The sequence below is a fragment of the Cherax quadricarinatus genome, chromosome 14, assembly GCF_038502225.1.
Source record: "Cherax quadricarinatus isolate ZL_2023a chromosome 14, ASM3850222v1, whole genome shotgun sequence".
Classification (NCBI taxonomy): Eukaryota; Metazoa; Arthropoda; class Malacostraca; order Decapoda; family Parastacidae; genus Cherax; species Cherax quadricarinatus.
The window spans coordinates 19,823,377-19,846,721 of record NC_091305.1 but is presented as its reverse complement, the minus strand read 5'-3'; the positions used below and the strand labels follow the sequence as shown (position 1 = coordinate 19,846,721).

Genomic DNA, 23,345 nt, shown 5'->3' with positions numbered 1-23,345 from the left:
TACAGGAAAAGGGGTTACTAGCTCATTGTTCCCAGCATTTTAGTTGACTTTTACAACACACATGGCTCACGGAGGAAAGATTCTTATTCCACTTCCCCATGGATAATAAAGGAAAAGCAATAAGAACAAGAACTATTAAGATAAACTTAAAGAAAATGCAGATGAGTGCATATACCTAGGTAGTATTTTGGTAAACAGCAACCGCCCAGGGAGGTACTACCGTCCTGCCAAGCGAGTGTACAACGAAAACCTGTAATTGTTTTACATGATGGTAGGATTGCTGGTGTCTTTTGTCTGTCTCATAAACATGCAAGATTTCAGGTATGTCTTGCTACTTCTACTTACACTTAGGTCACACTACACATACATGTACAAGCATATATATATACACACCCCTCTGGGTATTCTTCTATTTTCTTTCTAGTTCTTTTTTTATTATTTATTATCACACCGGCCGATTCCCACCAAGGCAGGGTGGCCCGAAAAAGAAAAACTTTCACCATCATTCACTCCATCACTGTCTTGCCAGAAGGGTGCTTTACACTACAGTTTTTAAACTGCAACATTAACACCCCTCCTTCAGAGTGCAGGCACTGTACTTCCCATCTCCAGGACTCAAGTCCGGCCTGCCGGTTTCCCTGAATCCCTTCATAAATGTTACTTTGCTCACACTCCAACAGCACGTCAAGTATTAAAAACCATTTGTCTCCATTCACTCCTATCAAACACGCTCACGCATGCCTGCTGGAAGTCCAAGCCCCTCGCACACAAAACCTCCTTTACCCCCTCCCTCCAACCCTTCCTAGGCCGACCCCTACCCCGCCTTCCTTCCACTACAGACTGATACACTCTTGAAGTCATTCTGTTTCGCTCCATTCTCTCTACATGTCCGAACCACCTCAACAACCCTTCCTCAGCCCTCTGGACAACAGTTTTGGTAATCCCGCACCTCCTCCTAACTTCCAAACTACGAATTCTCTGCATTATATTCACACCACACATTGCCCTCAGACATGACATCTCCACTGCCTCCAGCCTTCTCCTCGCTGCAACATTCATCACCCACGCTTCACACCCATATAAGAGCGTTGGTAAAACTATACTCTCATACATTCCCCTCTTTGCCTCCAAGGACAAAGTTCTTTGTTTCCACAGACTCCTAAGTGCACCACTCACTCTTTTTCCCTCATCAATTCTATGATTCACCTCATCTTTCATAGACCCATCCGCTGACACGTCCACTCCCAAATATCTGAATACGTTCACCTCCTCCATACTCTCTCCCTCCAATCTGATATTCAATCTTTCATCACCTAATCTTTTTGTTATCCTCATAACCTTACTCTTTCCTGTATTCACCTTTAATTTTCTTCTTTTGCACACCCTACCAAATTCATCCACCAATCTCTGCAACTTCTCTTCAGAATCTCCCAAGAGCACAGTGTCATCAGCAAAGAGCAGCTGTGACAACTCCCACTTTGTGTGTGATTCTTTATCTTTTAACTCCACGCCTCTTGCCAAAACCCTCGCATTTACTTCTCTTACAACCCCATCTATAAATATATTAAACAACCACGGTGACATCACACATCCTTGTCTAAGGCCTACTTTTACTGGGAAAAAATTTCCCTCTTTCCTACATACTCTAACTTGAGCCTCACTATCCTCGTAAAAACTCTTCACTGCTTTCAGTAACCTACCTCCTACACCATACACTTGCAACATCTGCCACATTGCCCCCCTATCCACCCTGTCATACGCCTTTTCCAAATCCATAAATGCCACAAAGACCTCTTTAGCCTTATCTAAATACTGTTCACTTATATGTTTCACTGTAAACACCTGGTCCACACACCCCCTACCTTTCCTAAAGCCTCCTTGTTCATCTGCTATCCTATTCTCCGTCTTACTCTTAATTCTTTCAATTATAACTCTACCATACACTTTACCAGGTACACTCAACAGACTTATCCCCCTATAATTTTTGCACTCTCTTTTATCCCCTTTGCCTTTATACAAAGGAACTATGCATGCTCTCTGCCAATCCCTAGGTACCTTACCCTCTTCCATACATTTATTAAATAATTGCACCAACCACTCCAAAACTATATCCCCACCTGCTTTTAACATTTCTATCTTTATCCCATCAATCCCGGCTGCCTTACCCCCTTTCATTTTACCTACTGCCTCACGAACTTCCCCCACACTCACAACTGGCTCTTCCTCACTCCTACAAGATGTTATTCCTCCTTGCCCTATACACGAAATCACAGCTTCCCTATCTTCATCAACATTTAACAATTCCTCAAAATATTCCTTCCATCTTCCCAATACCTCTAACTCTCCATTTAATAACTCTCCTCTCCTATTTTTAACTGACAAATCCATTTGTTCTCTAGGCTTTCTTAACTTGTTAATCTCACTCCAAAACTTTTTCTTATTTTCAACAAAATTTGTTGATAACATCTCACCCACTCTCTCATTTGCTCTCTTTTTACATTGCTTCACCACTCTCTTAACTTCTCTCTTTTTCTCCATATACTCTTCCCTCCTTGCATCACTTCTACTTTGTAAAAACTTCTCATATGCTAACTTTTTCTCCCTTACTACTCTCTTTACATCATCATTCCACCAATCGCTCCTCTTCCCTCCTGCACCCACTTTCCTGTAACCACAAACTTCTGCTGAACACTCTAACACTACATTTTTAAACCTACCCCATACCTCTTCGACCCCATTGCCTATGCTCTCATTAGCCCATCTATCCTCCAATAGCTGTTTATATCTTACCCTAACTGCCTCCTCTTTTAGTTTATAAACCTTCACCTCTCTCTTCCCTGATGCTTCTATTCTCCTTGTATCCCATCTACCTTTTACTCTCAGTATAGCTACAACTAGAAAGTGATCTGATATATCTGTGGCCCCTCTATAAACATGTACATCCTGAAGTCTACTCAACAGTCTTTTATCTACCAATACATAATCCAACAAACTACTGTCATTTCGCCCTACATCATATCGTGTATACTTATTTATCCTCTTTTTCTTAAAATATGTATTACCTATAACTAAACCCCTTTCTATACAAAGTTCAATCAAAGGGCTCCCATTATCATTTACACCTGGCACCCCAAACTTACCTACCACACCCTCTCTAAAAGTTTCTCCTACTTTAGCATTCAAGTCCCCTACCACAATTACTCTCTCACTTGGTTCAAAGGCTCCTATACATTCACTTAACATCTCCCAAAATCTCTCTCTCTCCTCTGCATTCCTCTCTTCTCCAGGTGCATACACGCTTATTATGACCCTCTTCTCGCATCCAACCTTTACTTTAATCCACATAATTCTTGAATTTACACATTCATATTCTCTTTTCTCCTTCCATAACTGATCATTTAACATTACTGCTACCCCTTCCTTTGCTCTAACTCTCTCAGATACTCCAGATTTAATCCCATTTATTTCCCCCCACTGAAACTCTCCTACCCCCTTCAGCTTTGTTTCGCTTAGGGCCAGGACATCCAACTTCTTTTCATTCATAACATCAGCAATCATCTGTTTCTTGTCATCCGCACTACATCCACGCACATTTAAGCAACCCAGTTTTATAAAGTTTTTCTTCTTCTCTTTTTTAGTAATTGTATACAGGAGAAGGGGTTACTAGCCCATTGCTCCCGGCATTTTAGTCGCCTCATACGACACGCATGGCTTACGGAGGAAAGATTCTTTTCCACTTCCCCATGGACAATAGAAGAAATAAAAAAGAACAAGAGCTATTTAGAAAAAAGAGAAAAACCTAGATGTATGTATATATATATATGCATGTGCGTGTCTGTGAAGTGTGACCAAAGTGTAAGTAGGAGTAGCAAGATATCCCTGTTATCTTAGCGTGTTTATGAGACAGAAAAAGAAACCAGCAATCCTACCATCATGCAAAACAGTTACAGGTTTTTGTTTCACAGTCATCTGGCAGGACGGTAGTACTTCCCTGGGTGGTTGCTGTCTACCAACCTACTACCTAGTTCTTGTTCTTGTTTATTTCCTCTTATCTCCATAGGGAAGTGGAACAGAATTCTTCCTCCGTAAGCCATGCGTGTTGTAAGAGGCGACTAAAATGCCGGGAGCAAGGGACTAGTAACCCCTTCTCCCGTATAAATTACTAAATTTAAAAGAGAAACTTTCGTTTTTCTTTTTGGGCCACCCTGCCTTTGGTCTGATATGGGTGGTGTGTTGAAAGAAAGAAAGAAAGAAAGAGTGCATATACATAAATGTGTACATGTATGTGAACTAAGTATAAGTAAAAGTTGCAAGATGTACCTGAAATCTTGCATGTTTATGAGACAAAAAAAAAGACACCAGCAATCCTACCATCATGTAAAACAATTGCAGGCTTTCATTTTACACTCACTTGGCAGGACAGTAGTACCTCCCTGGGTGGTTACTGTCTACCAACCTTACCAATAGCAATACTGACTTTTCATATTTATTTTTTTTTAATCAGTAACATATCAGTGTTCAAGCTACAGTTTATCTTTATTTCTAACTTCTGAAGCATAATAGAATTATTTAGAGAGTATCATAAATACTCACATAACTATAAGCTTTACAAGGATACACATAAAATAACACAAGATAGATAAAGACACTCAACCATTGGGTTTAAAATATACTGTATAACTTTATAAAACTATTACATGTAATCCTAATACAACTGCTTATTCTTTTATTCTTTTACTTCCTCACTCTCTCAGTAGCTCTGACTGAAAAAATTAGCATCATCTAAGCAGGACTGGAGCCAAAAAATAACTATGAATGGACATGGATTACGCAAACCAGAAACAATTTGATTAGGGTTGTTAAGGATCCAAAACCATGGATTAGGGAATGAGATGGTTCCAGAAACCCTTTAATTGACATAGGGAAGGCTCCAGAGTAAGAGTAACAAATTGTTATGGAAAGATAAGATTAAAAAATAAATAGGTGAGAGCCACTTTATAGACCAAGACTCCACACAAGTCCTATATCTGGGAGTGCTTTGTATGTACTGTAAACAATGCTTCTTAATAAAATAGCTAAATATGTTGCTTACCTCTAATACAGTATTATGCAGTACAGTACGTGATATGAACACAATGAAACTTACCAAAGTCTGTGCATTCCTGAAAAACTGAATAATATCTCTCATGGCAGGACCAAACATATTGTAAACATGAATGTAAGGTCTAATCCAAGCTGACAACTGAGCTTTAAAACTGGCAGCAGAAAAACGACTGTCACATAGAATTATTGCTCCAAAGTCATCCTTGTGACGAATGACTCTGCCAACAGCTTGATTAACAGCTCGCGATGCCTCTAACTGATACCAAGCCTGGCCTGTAAGCCCTCGCTGAAAATAAATAATACACAGGAATATTCCAGATTAAAACATTTCAGATGAAAAAGTTCAACTGTATATACACTACAGCCTCTCCTCACTTAGTGATGTACTCGTTTACTGACGCCTCGGGCTTACGACGGGTTCTCTGACCAGTATTTATACATAAATTATGTATAATAGAGCTGATTTCCTCAATTATGTTTATTACAATATACAGTACACTGCTGTATAAACATTTAAAAATATACCAGAAATGTTATAAATAGGGTAAATGTGACATTAAAACAATATCAAAGATGGTTGACACAAATCCACTACGATTATAGTATGCTCCCTGTTTAGTGACGAATTTGTTTACTGACAGGGTCTTAGGTCCCTATCTCCATCGTTAAGTGAGGAGAGGCTGTATTAAAAATCACAAATATATGAAAATGCATAAATTAAAGTGAAACAATACTTCATATTATTACCAAAAATTTCTAATAGTTATTGATACTTTACAGAATTATCATTTATATTTTACATGCTAAATAATATTCTAGTATACATAGACTGCATACATAAAGAGTAAATCAAATTTATTGAATAATATGGATTTATTAATTAATGGTTTGGTAATTTATAACAAAACTATTACATACAACTTACTTTGTATTTACATCGTGTTTCTTCAAGATATTTCTGCTTTAAAATAACTCTGGGATCTTTAAAAGGAGGGTATGGTAATCCTGTGATAATAACAGCACGGCCATTACGATCAGCAAAATCCAAGCCTTCTGAAACCTGAAAAATTAAGTACTGTATTAACAAATATGTCCTGTGCATGGAAAATACTTTTCTTCAAATAAGAGGTAATTTTTTTAACACACTGACTGTCTCCAACTGAGGCAGAGCGACCTGAAAAAAGGCACACTTTCACAATCATTCACAGATTTTAGTGAAAGTTATGTGCATGTTACATTCCTGAAAAATATACCTGAAATGAGGTACTGGATATAAGAGTATTTACATCAGTATATTTTTTAATAATAATAATAATATGTGGTGTAAACATTATGCAGAGAATTTGTAGTGTAGAAATTAGGAAGTGGTGTGCAGTTGCAGAGAATCTGTAGTGTGGAAATTAGGAGGTGTGGAGTTACTAAAAGTATTATTCAGAGGACTGCGGATGGGGTTGTTGAGGTAGTTTGGCCAATTAGAGAGGATGGAGCAACATAGGATGACTTGGAGGGTGCATAAATCTGTAGTGGAGAGGAGGAGGGGTAAGGGTCATCCTAGTTAACCCTTTGACTGTCACAGCCGTATATATACGTCTTACGAGGTACAGTGTTTGACGTATATATACTCATAAATTCTAGCGGCTTCAAATCAAGCAGGAGAAAGCTGGTAGGCCCACATGTGAGAGAATGGGTCTGTGTGGTCAGTGTGCACCATATAAAAAAAATCCTGGAGCACGCAGTGCATAATGAGAAAAAAAAAAATCCAACCATTTTTTTTAATTAAAATGCCGACTTTGTGGTCTATTTTCGTAAAGTATTTATGGTTGTATTCTCATTTCCTTGGTCTCATTTGATAGAATGGAAAACATATTATAGAAAAAGAGGTGATTTTGATTGATTTTACTATAAAAAGAACCTGGAAATGGAGCTCAAAGTAGGGGAAATGTTTGATTTTTGCCAATGTTCAAAAGTAAACAAATGATGTCATTGTCCAATAAATGTCCAACTATCCAATCTAATATGCAGTCATGAATGGGTTGATGTTATTTATACAATTATTACAGTATTGCAGTAGTCTGCACAATAGTAAGTCTTCTATTTTTTGTTTGAATAAAAATTCAAAATAGAAAGCAAGAGTAATATCAGAGGGGCCTGGAGACGTGACTGATGAACAAAGAAAATGTTATTTTAGAGCCAGGAATGTCTGCATTGTTCATTCTGGACCTTATTTTGAAATTGTCATATTTTTTTAATTTTCGTGAAATTGGCCAAATTGCAAATTTCTGACCACATTATTGGGTAGTTGAAATCGGTAAATGGGCAGTTTCTTGTACTCAATCGATAGAAAAAATGGAGTTCTAAAGAAATAGCTATGAGTTTGGTCGACTGGAACAATGGAATTAGCCGAAAATAGGGCTCAAAGTGGGCGAAATCGCCGATTTGTAAATATTGCCGAGGTTGCTAACTTCGCGAGAGCATAATTCCGTCAGTTTCCATCAAATTTCATTTTTTTTTTGGTGTCATTACAATCGGGAAAAGATTCTCTATCATTTCATAAGAAAAAATATTTTTTTTTTTTTTAAATTTTGCGACACCAGGAGACACCTCAGGATTGAGGGTTGCGACAGTCAAAGGGTTAAAGATGGAGGGAGGAGGGGTGAAAGAGGTTTTGTGTGCAAGGGGCTTGGGCATACAGCAGGCATGTGTGAGCGTGTTAGATTGAAGTGAATGGAGACGAGTGGTTTTAGGGACTTGACAAGCTTTAGGAGTGTGAGCAGGGTAATATTTTGTGAAAGGATTCAGGCAAACTGGTTAGTTGGACTTGAGTCCTGGAGGTGGGAAGTAAAATGCCTGCACTTTAAAGGAGGAGTGTGGGGTATTGGCTGTTTGGAGTGACATCTAAACTGTTGCATCGGAGCACCTCTGCAAAGGCAGCAATTATGTGTGAATGATGGTGAAAGTGTCTCTTTTTTTTTTTTGGGTCACACTGCCTCAGTGGGAGATGACCATCGTGTTAAAAAAATAATAATGCAGTGGAACCTTGGTTTTCGTTTGCCCTGGTTTTCATCGAATTCTGTTTTTGACAACTTTTTTCATCAAAATTTTGTCCCAGTTTTCATTCATTACCTTGGTTTTCATAAAGTTGACAGTGGTCCACCATACCAAATGTGTCCGCCTGCCTGCACCCACACAATGCATCCCACGCGTTATGAGTCAGTCTGGCATTGTTTCTCATCGAGTGAGCATTACCCTACAAGTTCATCCAAAACATTTCGTAATAATCCATTATTTTTTGTGCCTGTTTATTGAGTGGGACTGTTAAATAAGCCACCACGGGGCCAAAGAAAGTCCCTTTGATAAAGAAGGTGAGAAACACAATAGAATTCAAGAAAGAACTCATAGCAAAGTACGAAAGAGGAATGAGTTGCAAAGTTTTGTAGAGAAATATCACTATCACCCTCTACAAAGGTAGAGGGTGGTAGTGATAGTGGTAGAGGGTAGTAGTGATGGTGGTAGAGGGTGGTAGTGATTGTGGTAGAGGGTGGTAGAGATAACCTCTCCTCCTCCTCCCCTCCTCACAATCTTCCATATGCCAACAAGAGTCTTCAATAAAGGTAAAAGTGATGTTAAATGTTCATTTATTCATTTCATTAGTCCTTTATATTTATTTCTCATTGTTTTCTCTATGTAAAACTATAGTTATTCTCTATAAATTATTTTTTTGTCAACACCTTTGGGTGTCTTTAACGGATTAATTGGATTTATATTATTTCTTATGGGAAATACTGCTTCCGTTTTCGTCGAATTCGGTTTTCGTCAGACTTTCTGGAACGAATTAATGACAAAAACTGAGGTTCCACTGTAATAATGTAGTACATGATTTTTCCAAGAATTTACATTTTCATACAAAGATTTCTTACATGGAAAAAGCTACAGCTATGCAAGATATTTTGGGCAAATTTTAACTATGAGTACTACTAATGACACAACATATTGTAAAGTAAATGGACACAAGCGCAATTAATGTGACATTTTATTGTGGCAATGTTTCGCTCTCCAGGAGCTTTGTCAAGCCGTTACGTAACAGCTTGACAAAGCTCCTGGAGAGTGAAACGTTGCCACAATAAAATGCCACATTAATGACAAGTTGGTGTAAGTGTACCCCCCCCTTAAAAAAAATCAATATGAGAAAGGCTGTCTGTTCTGGAGTAAATATAAAAAAGTGCCTTCCTTTTATATGAAAATACTGATAAATGGGGGCCTATTACAGGTCGGCTAACACTAATCCGGCAATCAGTTATCCCGTTCCATCAGTAATCCAGCACTAATTTCGGTTAGCATAATTTCAAATTTCATCATTATACTGACTCAAATCATTATACTGATTCAAATTTCATCATTATACTGACTCAGAAATTGTACAGATGGTTGTAAGTCCACAGCAGCAAGCCAGTGGAGGAGAAAGCAGTGATGAAAATGAGGAAGATATAGCAGAAAGTGTCAGTTCACCTGTCAGTTGACAGGTGAACTGCTAAAAGGTCTAGAGCAACACAGTTTTATAAGTGAACAAGAAATAATGAATGTTTACATGCTGCAGGATAAGCTAATCAAAGAAAGGCTAAAATATAAGTGTATTCTAACCTAACCTCTCTGTAATCTGGCAACACTAATCTGGCACACTACAGGTCCCAATGATGCTGGATTAGTGATGGCCAACCTATATACTGAAAATGATGAAATCAGTTTTAGCAGTATCATCACTAGGCCACAAGCTCTTACCTTTCCTCGGCAGACAGCCAAGAAGCATGCCCCTTTCTGTGAGGGATCATTGATTTTTTGGTAGAATTCCTCCATTGCACTATTGAATTCGTCCTTTGTCTGAGGTTCAACAAAGATGGGCTATAGAGAAAAGAGTGCAAAATTAAAAACTTTATCCAGCGATGTTCAAAACATTTAACGCCAATTCCTTTAGCTAAGTGTAAAAAAAAAATCCTATTCAATTTCATACATACACTCAGTAGCCACATCATTAGGTACACCTGCTCATTAATGCAAATATCTAATCAGCCAATCACATGGCAGCACCTTAATGCCTAAAAGCATACAGACATAATTTAGAGGTTTGGTTGCTGTTCAGACCAAACATCAGAATGGGGGAAGAAATGCGATCTAAGTGACTTTGACCTTGGAATGGGTGCTGGTGCCTGTGGCATGTAAAGAGTACGTAACCTTTATTCGGCGCATGTACACACCCTCATTGAAAGGCTATCTCTCTCAACTAGCAAACCAGGTGCTAAGGGTTAATGATGGGGCCCCATCTTTCAATCAGTACCCAGGTTCCAGCCAATGAGATGATGGTTTTGGCAATCGTAGAGGTGTTGTGGGTACCAAACACCTGTCTGCCCTTGTCATTCCCATTCTAGAGCTGGTTGAAGCACGGTCTGCTCTCGAGGGGCTTCTATTCTGCCGTGCTTACCGTGGAGTGCACTAATACCTATTGTTGTACATAGTGTATATAGTGTACATACTTCTGTTGTAAATTGGTGAAGTATAATACAAGCCAAAAGTTTTTCTGCTGTGTTTATTTTGCTCCCTTTACACCCAGGATAACAGGCCTTTGGGACTCCTGGGTTGTAATAGTGCCAGAGAAGGTGGTTGGTATATATCAGAAACTTCCGATCTCCTGGGATTTTTAGTCAACAGTTTCTAGAGTTTACAGAGAATGGTGTGAAAAACACAAAAAATCCAATGAGCAGTAGTTCTGTGGCTCAAAATGCCTTCATAATGAGAGAAGTCAGAGGAGAATAGCCATAACCGAGAGAAATGAGACAGCAACTAAACCACACATTACAACAGTAGTATGCAGAAGAGCATTTCTGAATGCACAACACATCAAACTTTGAAATGAATGGGCTACAACAGCAGATCACACCAAATTCCACTCCTGTCAGCTAAGAGCAGAAAATTGAGGCTACAGTGGGCATAGGCTCACCAAAACTAGACAGATGAAGATTGGAAAAAAACGTCGCCTGGTCTCAAGAATCATGGTTCCTACTGTGATATGCACATGGCAGGGTCAGGATTTGGCATAAACAATATGAATCTATGGATCAATCCTGCCTGTGCTACCGACAAATCTGAATGTACAGCTGACAAATCTAAAGCAACTGTGTGATGCTATCATGTCAATATCGACCAGAACCTTGCTGAATCCATGCCACAAAAAATTCAGTTGTTCTGGAGCAGAGGGGTGTGCCTAATAAAGTGACCACTGAGTGTATAATGTTTTTCACTAAATTAAGATAAACAAATAAATTTTAGATTAACCAACCAACATTTTAAAACATGCATATAACTCTAGAGATGGCAAAAATTTTGAAGTCCCTTAGTAATACAGTACTATAATTTAAAATAAACTGTAACCTTTGCTTATCTTTTCTTGTAACCATAAATGCTATAACAAAACTTCCACAACTAAGCTACTGGCAGCCACAATGATGATCAAATATAAAAACTGAATCTGTAAATTTCTACTAATGCAGTAGCAAACCATCTGTCTCAAAAGCCACTTTTCTGGTCCACTAAAATCATGATAAGTGAGCATTCACTGTAATATTTTCTAAATTGGAACACAGTTTATACCATGGATAAAAACTTTATATTTTAGCACCATATTATTTTAATTTAGTCATGAAAAATGCTATCAGCAACCTTCATCAGCTTAATTTATTATTGGTACAGTGGAACTTCTACTTATGATCGCATCCACGTGCAAGTTTTTCCAGATAAAAGTAGTCGCTCAGTCGATTTTTTGCTTCCAGACTCGAGCGAAATTTCCAGATGCGAGCAGCCTCAAGGGAAGTTCCTTGATGCTGGTGAGGGGCTCTTGTTCTTGATCTAGGGAACTAGATCTCAGTTGTTTGTTGGACTGTCTTATTGAAACTTGGGCAATGTATGATGGAAAGATGCTTCTTAACATACACCAAAAATGAAAGAAATCGGACCATAAATAACGGAGTTCACTTTTCAGCCACAGCCTCCTCTTAGCAAATAACAAAAAAAGGCACAATACCGTGACTGGAACGATACACAAATAACCTGCACATAGAAGAGAGGAGCTTACGACGACGTTTCGGTCCGACTTGGACCATTTACAAAATCGGACCGAAACGTCGTCGTAAGCTCCTCTCTTCTCCCCTTAGCAGTATATTCTCGCTTTTTTGGTCTCATTTGATAGAATGAAAGACATACTACAGAAATAGACATGATTTTGATTGGTTTCACGACAAAAAGTACCTTGAAACTGAGCTCAAAGTAGCAGAAATGTTAGATTCTTTGGCGATGCTCAAGAGTAAAGAAATGACATCACCCTCCAATACCTGTCCGATTGGCACTGCCCCTCAACCTTCACATGTTGAAAAGTTCTTCAACACGCTAGCAAAAGTGGGAGTAGACATCATGAGGTAGCAGTGGCAGACAACATGAAGCAGCAGTGACAGACATGAAGCAGCAGTGGCAGACATCATGAAGCAGCAGTGGCAGACATCATGAGGTAGCAGTGGCAGATATGAAGCAGCAGTGGCAGACATCACGAGGTAACAGTGGCAGAAAACATGAGGTAGCAGTGGCAGACAACATGAAGCAGCAGTGGCATACATCATGAGGTAGCAGTGGCAGACAACATGAAGCAGCAGTGGCAGACAACATGAGGTAGCAGTGGCAGACAACATGAAGCAGCAGTGGCAGACAACATGAAGCAGCAGTGGCAGACAACATGAAGCAGCAGTGGCAGACATCATGAAGCAGCAGTAGCAGACAACATGAAACAGCAGTGGCAGACCTTGTTGTACCCTATCCTATGAGTTTCCGAACGCCACCACAAGATAGCAGTATGTATCAAAACAACGCTCAGTCCACTCCACTCGCAGTGAAGGGCGTTCTCATGTTTTCCTTACGTTTCGTGCAGTTATTTTGTGAAATTTCTCGTTTCTAACTATGGGTCCTAAGAAAGCAAGTGCAAAGGACAGTGCTGAAAAGAAAAAGAGGATGATTTCCATGAAATTAAAGCAGGAAATCATGAATAAACAAACTAGGTGGAGGGTTAAGGACTTGGCCAGGCAGTACCAGCATACCACTTCTACAATATGTACAATACTAAAGCAGAAGGAGTCAGTGACAAAGTGTAGCATTAAGAGTGTAGCAATTAAATGTAGCATTAAGAGTGTAACAATTAAGTGTAGCATTAAGAGTGTAACAATTAAGTGTAGCATTAAGAGTGTAGCAATTAAGTGTAGCATTAAGAGTGTAACAATTAAGTGTAGCATTAAGAGTGTAGCAATTAAGAGTAGTATTAAGAGTGTAGCAATTAAGTGTAGCATTAACCCTTTGACTGTTCAGGCCCCTTTCTGAAACTGTCATTCTATGTCGCTCAATTTTTGAAAAAAAAAAAAAAATTATTTTTCTTATGAAATGATAGAGAATCTTTTCCCGATGGTAATGACACCAAAAGTTCGAAATTTGGTAGAAAACTCATGGAATTATGCTCCCGCGAAGTTAGCGGTCTCGGTGACATATTGGCGATTTTGCCGATTTGAGCCCTATTTTCAGCCAATTCCATTGTTCCAGTTGACCAAACTCATAGCTATTTCTTTAGAACTCCATTTTATCTATCAGCTGAGTACAAGAAACCTTCCATTTACTAATTTGGACTACCCAATATGGTGGTCAGAAATTGGCAATTTGGCCAATTTCACGCAAACTAAAAAAGATGCCAATTTCAAAACAGGGTCCAGAATAAACAAGGTAGACATTCGTGGCACTAAAATAACATATGCTCTGCTCATTAGTCACATCTCTAGGCCCCTCTTATATTATTATTGCTTTCCATTTTGATTTTTTATTCATACAAAAAAATACAAAATTTACTGTTATGCAGACTACTGCATTATTGTAAAAATGGTATAAATAATATCAGTGCACTAGTGAAAGAATATTATACTCCCCAGTTGACATGTATTGGACGTGTGGTGTGATTTATTTACTCCTGAACATTGGTAAAAATCGAACATTTCCGCTACTTTGAGCTCAGTTTCAAGGTCATTTTCATCGTCAAAGTAATGAAAATCATCTCTATTTCTGTAATATGTTTTCCATTTTATCACCTAAGACCATGAAAACGCGAATACAACGATAAATACTATACGAAAATACACCTCAAAGTCGGCGTTTTATTCCAAAAAAACGATCAGAGTTTTTTTTTTCTCATTACGCAATGTGTGCTGCAGGATTTTTTTTATGTGGTGCACACTGACCACACAGACCCATTCTCTCACATGTGGACCTACCAGCTTTCTCCCGCTTGATTTGAAGCCGCTAGAATTATTGAGTATATATACGTCAGAAACATTGGCTCGTAAGACGTATTTATACGTCGAAAACAGTCAAAGGGTTAAGAGTGTAGCAATTAAGTGTAGCATTAAGAGTGTAGCAATTAAGTGTAGCATTAAGAGTGTAGCAATTCAGTGTAGCATTAAGAGTGTAGCAATTAAGTGTAGCATTAAGAGTGTAGCAATTAAGTGTAGCATTAAGAGTGTAGCAATTATAAGTCACTCTGTTTGACTTTTTTGGGTTATCCTAGGTTCTCTACACATGTAGTCAGGAGCAGGAATGGCAGTTGTGGTGGCCCTAAAAACCCCAACAGCAACAATGGCCGCTGTCACCACCACTAGCCACATACATAATAACATGTATTTTATTAATTCTAGTGTATATATTATGTTTCTATGTTATTAATATTGTGTAGTTTTAAAAATAGGTTGGATAAATACATGAGTGGGCATGGGTGGGTGAGTTGGACCTGACTAGCTTGTACTCCTCCCTTAAGCGACGTGTCTGACCTCACTAGGTCAAGGCATTGGCTTAAGCCGGTGGGAGAATTGGACCTGCCTTGCATAGGCCAGTAGGCCTGTTGCAGTGTTCCTTCTTTCTTATATTAGATAAATTGTGATAGATAAATAAGCCGTAGAGTTGATATTAGGGAAATTATTGAAGTATTTTGTCGCGTCTGGAATTCCACTGGAACGGATTAATTCCATTTCAATTAATTTATATGAGGAAAACTGACTCTGCAAATGAGCAAATCCAGATGCGAGCAAGGTCAGGGAACAGATTAAACACATAAGTAGAGATTCCACTGTATCTGTCTGATTAGCCAGACTTGAGTCCTGGAGGTAGGAAGTACAATGCATGCACTCTAAAGGAGGGGTTGGGATACTGGCCATTTGGAGTGACATCTAAACTGTCATATCTGGGCACCTCTGCAAAGACAATGATTATGTGTGAAATGATGGTGAAAGTGTTGAATGATGGTAAAAGCATTTCTTTCTTTTTTGGGTCACCCTGCCTTGGTGGGAGATGGCTGACATGTTAAAAAAAAATGCAAAAGGTCTGACCAGAATGTGAACTGGTTAGGTGGATTAAATCATTTTTATGGGAAACAAATCCAGGAAATCTGAGATACCATTCCCTTCCTTAGATCAAATCAAACCTGATTACCTCACATTTCCCCAAGTGCTATAGAAACCTAATGTGCATAGTGCTTCCCCATAAAATAATATACACGTATAGAAGTTTCATTTATTTCATAGGTTTGCTCTTTAGATTCCATCTTTTGTATTGAAATGTCAGTGTAATGTTACTTCTCTATAGCTTGTGATGCTGAATGTTAAGTTAATAAATACAAAGTTAAAACTTTAATTTGTATGTAGTACTTACCACTGCATTTATAAGATAACAGTACATAATACAATATGATAAAAGGTACTACAAAATAAAGTACAACTAACTAACTTTAAGAATGACATACCATACCTTTCCCACTGATATCTTACTCCAAATGCCAGAGTTCTGCCATTCATCCCTACATGACCTCATTATTGGGTATGAGGGGAAAAATACCAACAATCCATCGGGGATAATTCTTGAGAAATTGAGGATAGTTTGACCCAGTGAGTTTATATATCGTGGATCACTCCTGGAAAAAGAAAGTATTTAGTAAGTCTGAATAACTGACCTTGCTTATTTATTAAAACCACAATAACAACTACAAAAACAGGTCAAAAAAAGAATCAGTGATGCTACTGCCGAAGACTTGCTGCGCTATTTGACTGGGTACTGAAACAGTGAGAGTGAAACCACTACATCATGCCAGGAGAATCCAAGGCCATGGCCTTGGATTATTCTGTCCTATGTCAGGACCTATCTGATATTTGTGACCCAGCTGGGTAAAATCCCACCAACACTGATCTTGATGCTTAGGAGCCTGCAGGACACAATGACAAGGAAGCTCTATCAGGAAGATTATGGCAGAGAGTATTTATGGCAACATTATCCTAGAGAGAAGTATACAGGATGCTATTTCAGTAAATAAACACTTAATGCAGCAAAGATTTATTGGTACAGCGTCTCACCTACAAGCAGGCTTTATCACCCACTCATGAAAGAAACATTATACAGTACCAGCTTATACCAGTTAAGCCCTCACTGCATCGTGTCTATTTACCACTTGTCAGCATTACACTTTCATTTAATACATGACTATTTTTGTGATATTCAAACTGTCAATTAGTATCTTTTGCATTTACCCTAACCCATATTTGCCAATTGGTGAGAGTTTGTTGTCAACTCTTACTAGTATCTGATTCCCTTTTCAGGGTTTTATTCTTATATCTTCCCACTTATATACCAATGCACTGAGCATTTAATAAGCAATCCTCATTATTCCCACACATTCTTGTTTTTCAGTCCACGTAATTGGAAACTACTCAACATGTGATGGCCAAACTATTAAAATTTTTAAAGCATTTCCAGAAACACAGGAAAGTCTCCGCCAACGATTAATATTGCATAATGTTGTAGCTGCCATAACCTAAGTAAGTCAAGTTTTGGGAGATAAACTAATTTGAGAACCAAAAATATATCATTCCATATTTTCTTTACATTGCATTTAGCATTTATACATATTCAGCTCAAGTGCTACTGAGCAACCAGAAAAAATATTACTAAAGTGAAAAACAGCAGTGCTAAAATGTCCCCATTACATACAATTCATGAATAAAATGCATTTCCTGCAGAGGTTTCTTGCTAAATTTTTGAAAAGTATGTCTGCTTGTTTAACATACAGTAGGGCCTTGCTTTATGGTGTTTCACTATGGGCATTTCAAATTATGACCAAAACTCGTTATATGACTCTTCCCCCCCCCCTGATTTGCTAATATGGCCTCCACGTGCCAACGTTTGTTTACATGCTCCATGAGCTCTGCGTCTCTCCGTTATGTCTGGAAACTTTCCAAAAATTTCAAGTGTTTTATAGTTATTGCATATTTTACAGGGATTCTGATAATTATACTTATGTGTACCTGTACCTAAATAAACTTACACACTGTGCTGGCATACAGGTACACATTAAAATCACTAATATTGTCTCACTAGTCTTGATGCCATATTAATAATAATGATAATAATAATACTAATACGTAATAATAATCATTCTGGGGCAAATTAAATGTTGCATATTACGTTAATATAGACATTTGTCATTAATCCATCTACGATATTTTTTTCAAAATTTAATAAGAAACATGCTACATAACATATAAACATGATACATACACCCACAGTATAATAAATCTGACAGGTAAACTCCAGGTAAATATAAGATGTGGTAGTCAGTCAGATTGTCGGAGTGATGGCAAGAATTACGTTTTCTTTAGTCCAACACCAGAGAAAATGTGTACACTATAGTATTACTGTGGGTAACTATAAAAAAAAAAACATTCCTTTTGTATGCCTTCACCCGTAGCTATTTATTCTACTACACTAATGTGAAGATAACTTGTACACAATGTAAGTGTTTGTATTGTGGGGTAAATGCTTTACCAACTCATGCAAATGTACATATATGAAGCAAAAGCAGACAGGTATTTTGTCTGAACGAGTGCCTCCCCTTACGCATTTGCCTGTTTACATTCTTGGCATCTCTCTCTTTCTTCCTCATTTACTCATTCTCTCTCACTTACTCATTCTCTCTGGTTTACTTGTTCTCCTTCATTTACTTGTTCTCTCTCGTTTATGATGGCATCTAAGGAAGGTGTCAAAAATGATTAACCCTTTCAGGGTCCGTCCCGTAGATCTACGGCTTTACGTTCAGGGTCCAAACCGTAGATCTACGTCATGAGCTCAGCTCACTCTGATAAACTGTGAGTGGTACATTTGGGCCTAGATATGAGAGAATACATCTATGTGGTATGTGTGCACCACATAAAACAAATCCTGCAGCACAATGTGTATAATGAGAGAAAAAAAACTGAGACCATGATTTTCGATTAAAACAGCGACTTTGCAGTGTTTTTTCGTATGTTTTTTGTAGTTGTATTTGCAATTTCTTGGTCTCATTTGATAGAATGGAAGACATATTACAGAAATAGAGATGATTTTGATTGGTTTTAGCACTGGAAATGGCTTGAAACTGAGCTCAAAGTAGCGGAAATGTTAAATTTTTGCTGATGTTCAAGAGTAAACAAACGGCCTCACACGTCTAATACACGCCAGCTGGTGGGTCTAATATACATTCACAAATGTGGTGATGATATTTATACAATTATTACAATATTGCATAACAGTAAATCTTCTATTTTTTGGTGTGAATAAAAATTCATGTGAATAAAAAATCAAAATGGAATCTATTTGTAAAGCCTCAAAACGTAACTAATGAACAGAGGAAATGTTAGTTTAGTGCCAGGAATACCTACATTGTTTATTCTGGACCCTATTTTGAAATTGGAATATTTTAAACTTTGTGTTAAATTGGCCAAATTACCAACTTCCGATCACTTTATCTTGTAGTTGAAACAGTTGACTTGGCGATTTCTTGTGCTCTATCGATAGAAGTAATACTAGTGAAATAGCTAAGAATTTGGTCAACTGGAATAATGTAATTGGCCTAAAATGGGAGTCAAAGTCTGCAAAATCGCCGATTCGTAAATATCGCTGACACATCAAAATTCGCGAGAGCATAATTTTGTCAATTTTCCATCAAATTTCGTACCTTTTGTTTTATTACCTTCACAAAAAGATTCTCAAGCATTTCATAAGAAAAAATAACTAATTTTTTTTTTTTAAATTCTTGGACACTGGGGCACCACTTCACATTTTGGCCTTGGACCCTGAAGGGGTTAAACTAAGTGAACAAGGTAAGTCGATGGTAATAATAATAATAATCGCTTTGGGGTGCTTTAAATTTAAGTTATATATTTTGTGTAGGTGTAGTAGCTACCACACCTGACTTCATACAATAAATACAACTCATCTTGACCTACAAATATTTTAAGTACAGTAATGAATATACTGTGTATGTATTTTACTTTTTATTGCTTTTAATGCCTAGTTCTACTGTTAACTTTATATATGTTAGTGTAAACTTGTTTTATTTTTTTTTTTTTTTTATTATCACACTGGCCGATTCCCACCAAGGCAGGGTGGCCCGAAAAAGAAAAACTTTCACCATCATTCGCTCCATCACTGTCTTGCCAGAAGGGTGCTTTACACTACAGTTTTTAAACTGCAACATTAACACCCCTCCTTCAGAGTGCAGGCACTGTACTTCCCATCTCCAGGACTCAAGTCCGGCCTGCCGGTTTCCCTGAATCCCTTCATAAATGTTACTTTGCTCACACTCCAACAGCACGTCAAGTATTAAAAACCATTTGTCTCCATTCACTCCTATCAAACACGCTCACGCATGCCTGCTGGAAGTCCAAGCCCCTCGCACACAAAACCTCCTTTACCCCCTCCCTCCAACCCTTCCTAGGCCGACCCCTACCCCGCCTTCCTTCCACTACAGACTGATACACTCTTGAAGTCATTCTGTTTCGCTCCATTCTCTCTACATGTCCGAACCACCTCAACAACCCTTCCTCAGCCCTCTGGACAACAGTTTTGGTAATCCCGCACCTCCTCCTAACTTCCAAACTACGAATTCTCTGCATTATATTCACACCACACATTGCCCTCAGACATGACATCTCCACTGCCTCCAGCCTTCTCCTCGCTGCAACATTCACCACCCACGCTTCACACCCATATAAGAGCGTTGGTAAAACTATACTGTACTCTCATACATTCCCCTCTTTGCCTCCAAGGACAAAGTTCTTTGTCTCCACAGACTCCTAAGTGCACCACTCACTATTTTTCCCTCATCAATTCTATGATTCACCTCATCTTTCATAGACCCATCCGCTGACACGTCCACTCCCAAATATCTGAATACGTTCACCTCCTCCATACTCTCTCCCTCCAATCTGATATTCAATCTTTCATCACCTAATCTTTTTGTTATCCTCATAACCTTACTCTTTCCTGTATTCACCTTTAATTTTCTTCTTTTGCACACCCTACCAAATTCATCCACCAATCTCTGCAGCTTCTCTTCAGAATCTCCCAAGAGCACAGTGTCATCAGCAAAGAGCAGCTGTGACAACTCCCACTTTGTGTGTGATTCTTTATCTTTTAACTCCACGCCTCTTGCCAAGACCCTCGCATTTATTTCTCTTACAACCCCATCTATAAATATATTAAACAACCATGGTGACATCACACATCCTTGTCTAAGGCCTACTTTTACTGGGAAAAAATTTCCCTCTTTCCTACATACTCTAACTTGAGCCTCACTATCCTTGTAAAAACTCTTCACTGCTTTCAGTAACCTACCTCCTACACCATACACTTGCAACATCTGCCACATTGCCCCACTATCCACCCTGTCATACGCCTTTTCCAAATCCATAAATGCCACAAAGACCTCTTTAGCCTTATCTAAATACTGTTCACTTATATGTTTCACTGTAAACACCTGGTCCACACACCCCCTACCTTTCCTAAAGCCTCCTTGTTCATCTGCTATCCTATTCTCCGTCTTACTCTTAATTCTTTCAATTATAACTCTACCATACACTTTACCAGGTACACTCAACAGACTTATCCCCCTATAATTTTTGCACTCTCTTTTATCCCCTTTGCCTTTATACAAAGGAACTATGCATGCTCTCTGCCAATCCCTAGGTACCTTACCCTCTTCCATACATTTATTAAATAATTGCACCAACCACTCCAAAACTATATCCCCACCTGCTTTTAACATTTCTATCTTTATCCCATCAATCCCGGCTGCCTTACCCCCTTTCATTTTACCTACTGCCTCACGAACTTCCCCCACACTCACAACTGGCTCTTCCTCACTCCTACAAGATGTTATTCCTCCTTGCCCTATACACAAAATCACAGCTTCCCTATCTTCATCAACATTTAACAATTCCTCAAAATATTCCCTCCATCTTCCCAATACCTCTAACTCTCCATTTAATAACTCTCCTCTCCTATTTTTAACTGACAAATCCATTTGTTCTCTAGGCTTTCTTAACTTGTTAATCTCACTCCAAAACTTTTTCTTATTTTCAACAAAATTTGTTGATAACATCTCACCCACTCTCTCATTTGCTCTCTTTTTACATTGCTTCACCACTCTCTTAACCTCTCTCTTTTTCTCCATATACTCTTCCCTCCTTGCATCACTTCTACTTTGTAAAAACTTCTCATATGCTAACTTTTTCTCCCTTACTACTCTCTTTACATCATCATTCCACCAATCACTCCTCTTTCCTCCTGCACCCACTTTCCTGTAACCACAAACTTCTGCTGAACACTCTAACACTACATTTTTAAACCTACCCCATACCTCTTCGACCCCATTGCCTATGCTCTCATTAGCCCATCTATCCTCCAATAGCTGTTTATATCTTACCCTAACTGCCTCCTCTTTTAGTTTATAAACCTTCACCTCTCTCTTCCCTGATGCTTCTATTCTCCTTGTATCCCATCTACCTTTTACTCTCAGTGTAGCTACAACTAGAAAGTGATCTGATATATCTGTGGCCCCTCTATAAACATGTACATCCTGAAGTCTACTCAACAGTCTTTTATCTACCAATACATAATCCAACAAACTACTGTCATTTCGCCCTACATCATATCGTGTATACTTATTTATCCTCTTTTTCTTAAAATATGTATTACCTATAACTAAACCCCTTTCTATACAAAGTTCAATCAAAGGGCTCCCATTATCATTTACACCTGGCACCCCAAACTTACCTACCACACCCTCTCTAAAAGTTTCTCCTACTTTAGCATTCAGGTCCCCTACCACAATTACTCTCTCACTTGGTTCAAAGGCTCCTATACATTCACTTAACATCTCCCAAAATCTCTCTCTCTCCTCTGCATTCCTCTCTTCTCCAGGTGCATACACGCTTATTATGACCCACTTCTCGCATCCAACCTTTACTTTAATCCACATAATTCTTGAATTTACACATTCATATTCTCTTTTCTCCTTCCATAACTGATCATTTAACATTACTGCTACCCCTTCCTTTGCTCTAACTCTCTCAGATACTCCAGATTTAATCCCATTTATTTCCCCCCACTGAAATTCTCCTACCCCCTTCAGCTTTGTTTCGCTTAGAGCCAGGACATCCAACTTCTTTTCATTCATAACATCAGCAATCATCTGTTTCTTGTCATCCGCACTACATCCACGGATGTTATCTGCCATTTATATGCATTTATAAGTGGAAAAAATGGCGTTCCGCTTTACGATTTTCACGTTACGGCAGTAGCCTGGAACCTAACCTGCTGTATAAGTGGGACTCTCTTGTATACAATATCTCACTTAATTAAAAAAAATTCTAGATAAACAAGCCACAAACATAATTAGATACAAAGAATAATTACTTAGAGCTCCCCATTAGCTCTCTGCAAAGATCTACTGAAGAAATTAAAATGCTAAGCTATTTGGTAAAAATAAAATTGCCTAGATATGGCTTTGGAAAATGTTGCATAAGGAAAAAAAATAATAACTGAAAGACCTTTATATACAGTAGAGGAGTAGAGGAAAATTAGTGACACTACAGTAAGTAAATTCAAGCATACAGTACCTGTTCTTAAATGAAGAATTTAAATTGAATCCATCAGGTCCGTTGCTTACAATACCAACCCACACCTGGTGTCGCTGAACAATATGTGGATTTTCCAATTGTATGGGAAAAGGCACCTGTAACATTTGACATTAGCTACTACTAATTTATGCAAATGTGTACATAGTTATCAAGCTATGCATACAACTATTATAA

At 38.3% G+C, this 23,345-nt stretch overlaps 1 protein-coding gene across 2 annotated transcripts in view; it reads right to left on the bottom strand.

The window, feature by feature from the left end:
* Rtel1 (Regulator of telomere elongation helicase 1) overlaps positions 1-23,345 on the bottom strand; it is a 103,921-nt gene that overhangs the window by 19,753 nt on the left and 60,823 nt on the right. For both annotated transcript variants that reach the window (XM_070084893.1, XM_070084894.1), the window contains exons 13-17: positions 23,151-23,266; positions 15,970-16,132; positions 9,880-9,999; positions 6,029-6,163; positions 5,147-5,389 (exon numbers count right to left, since the gene is read on the bottom strand). In XM_070084893.1, the coding sequence (XP_069940994.1) occupies positions 5,147-5,389; positions 6,029-6,163; positions 9,880-9,999; positions 15,970-16,132; positions 23,151-23,266 (777 nt within the window). The remainder of the gene's footprint in view (positions 1-5,146; positions 5,390-6,028; positions 6,164-9,879; positions 10,000-15,969; positions 16,133-23,150; positions 23,267-23,345) is intronic.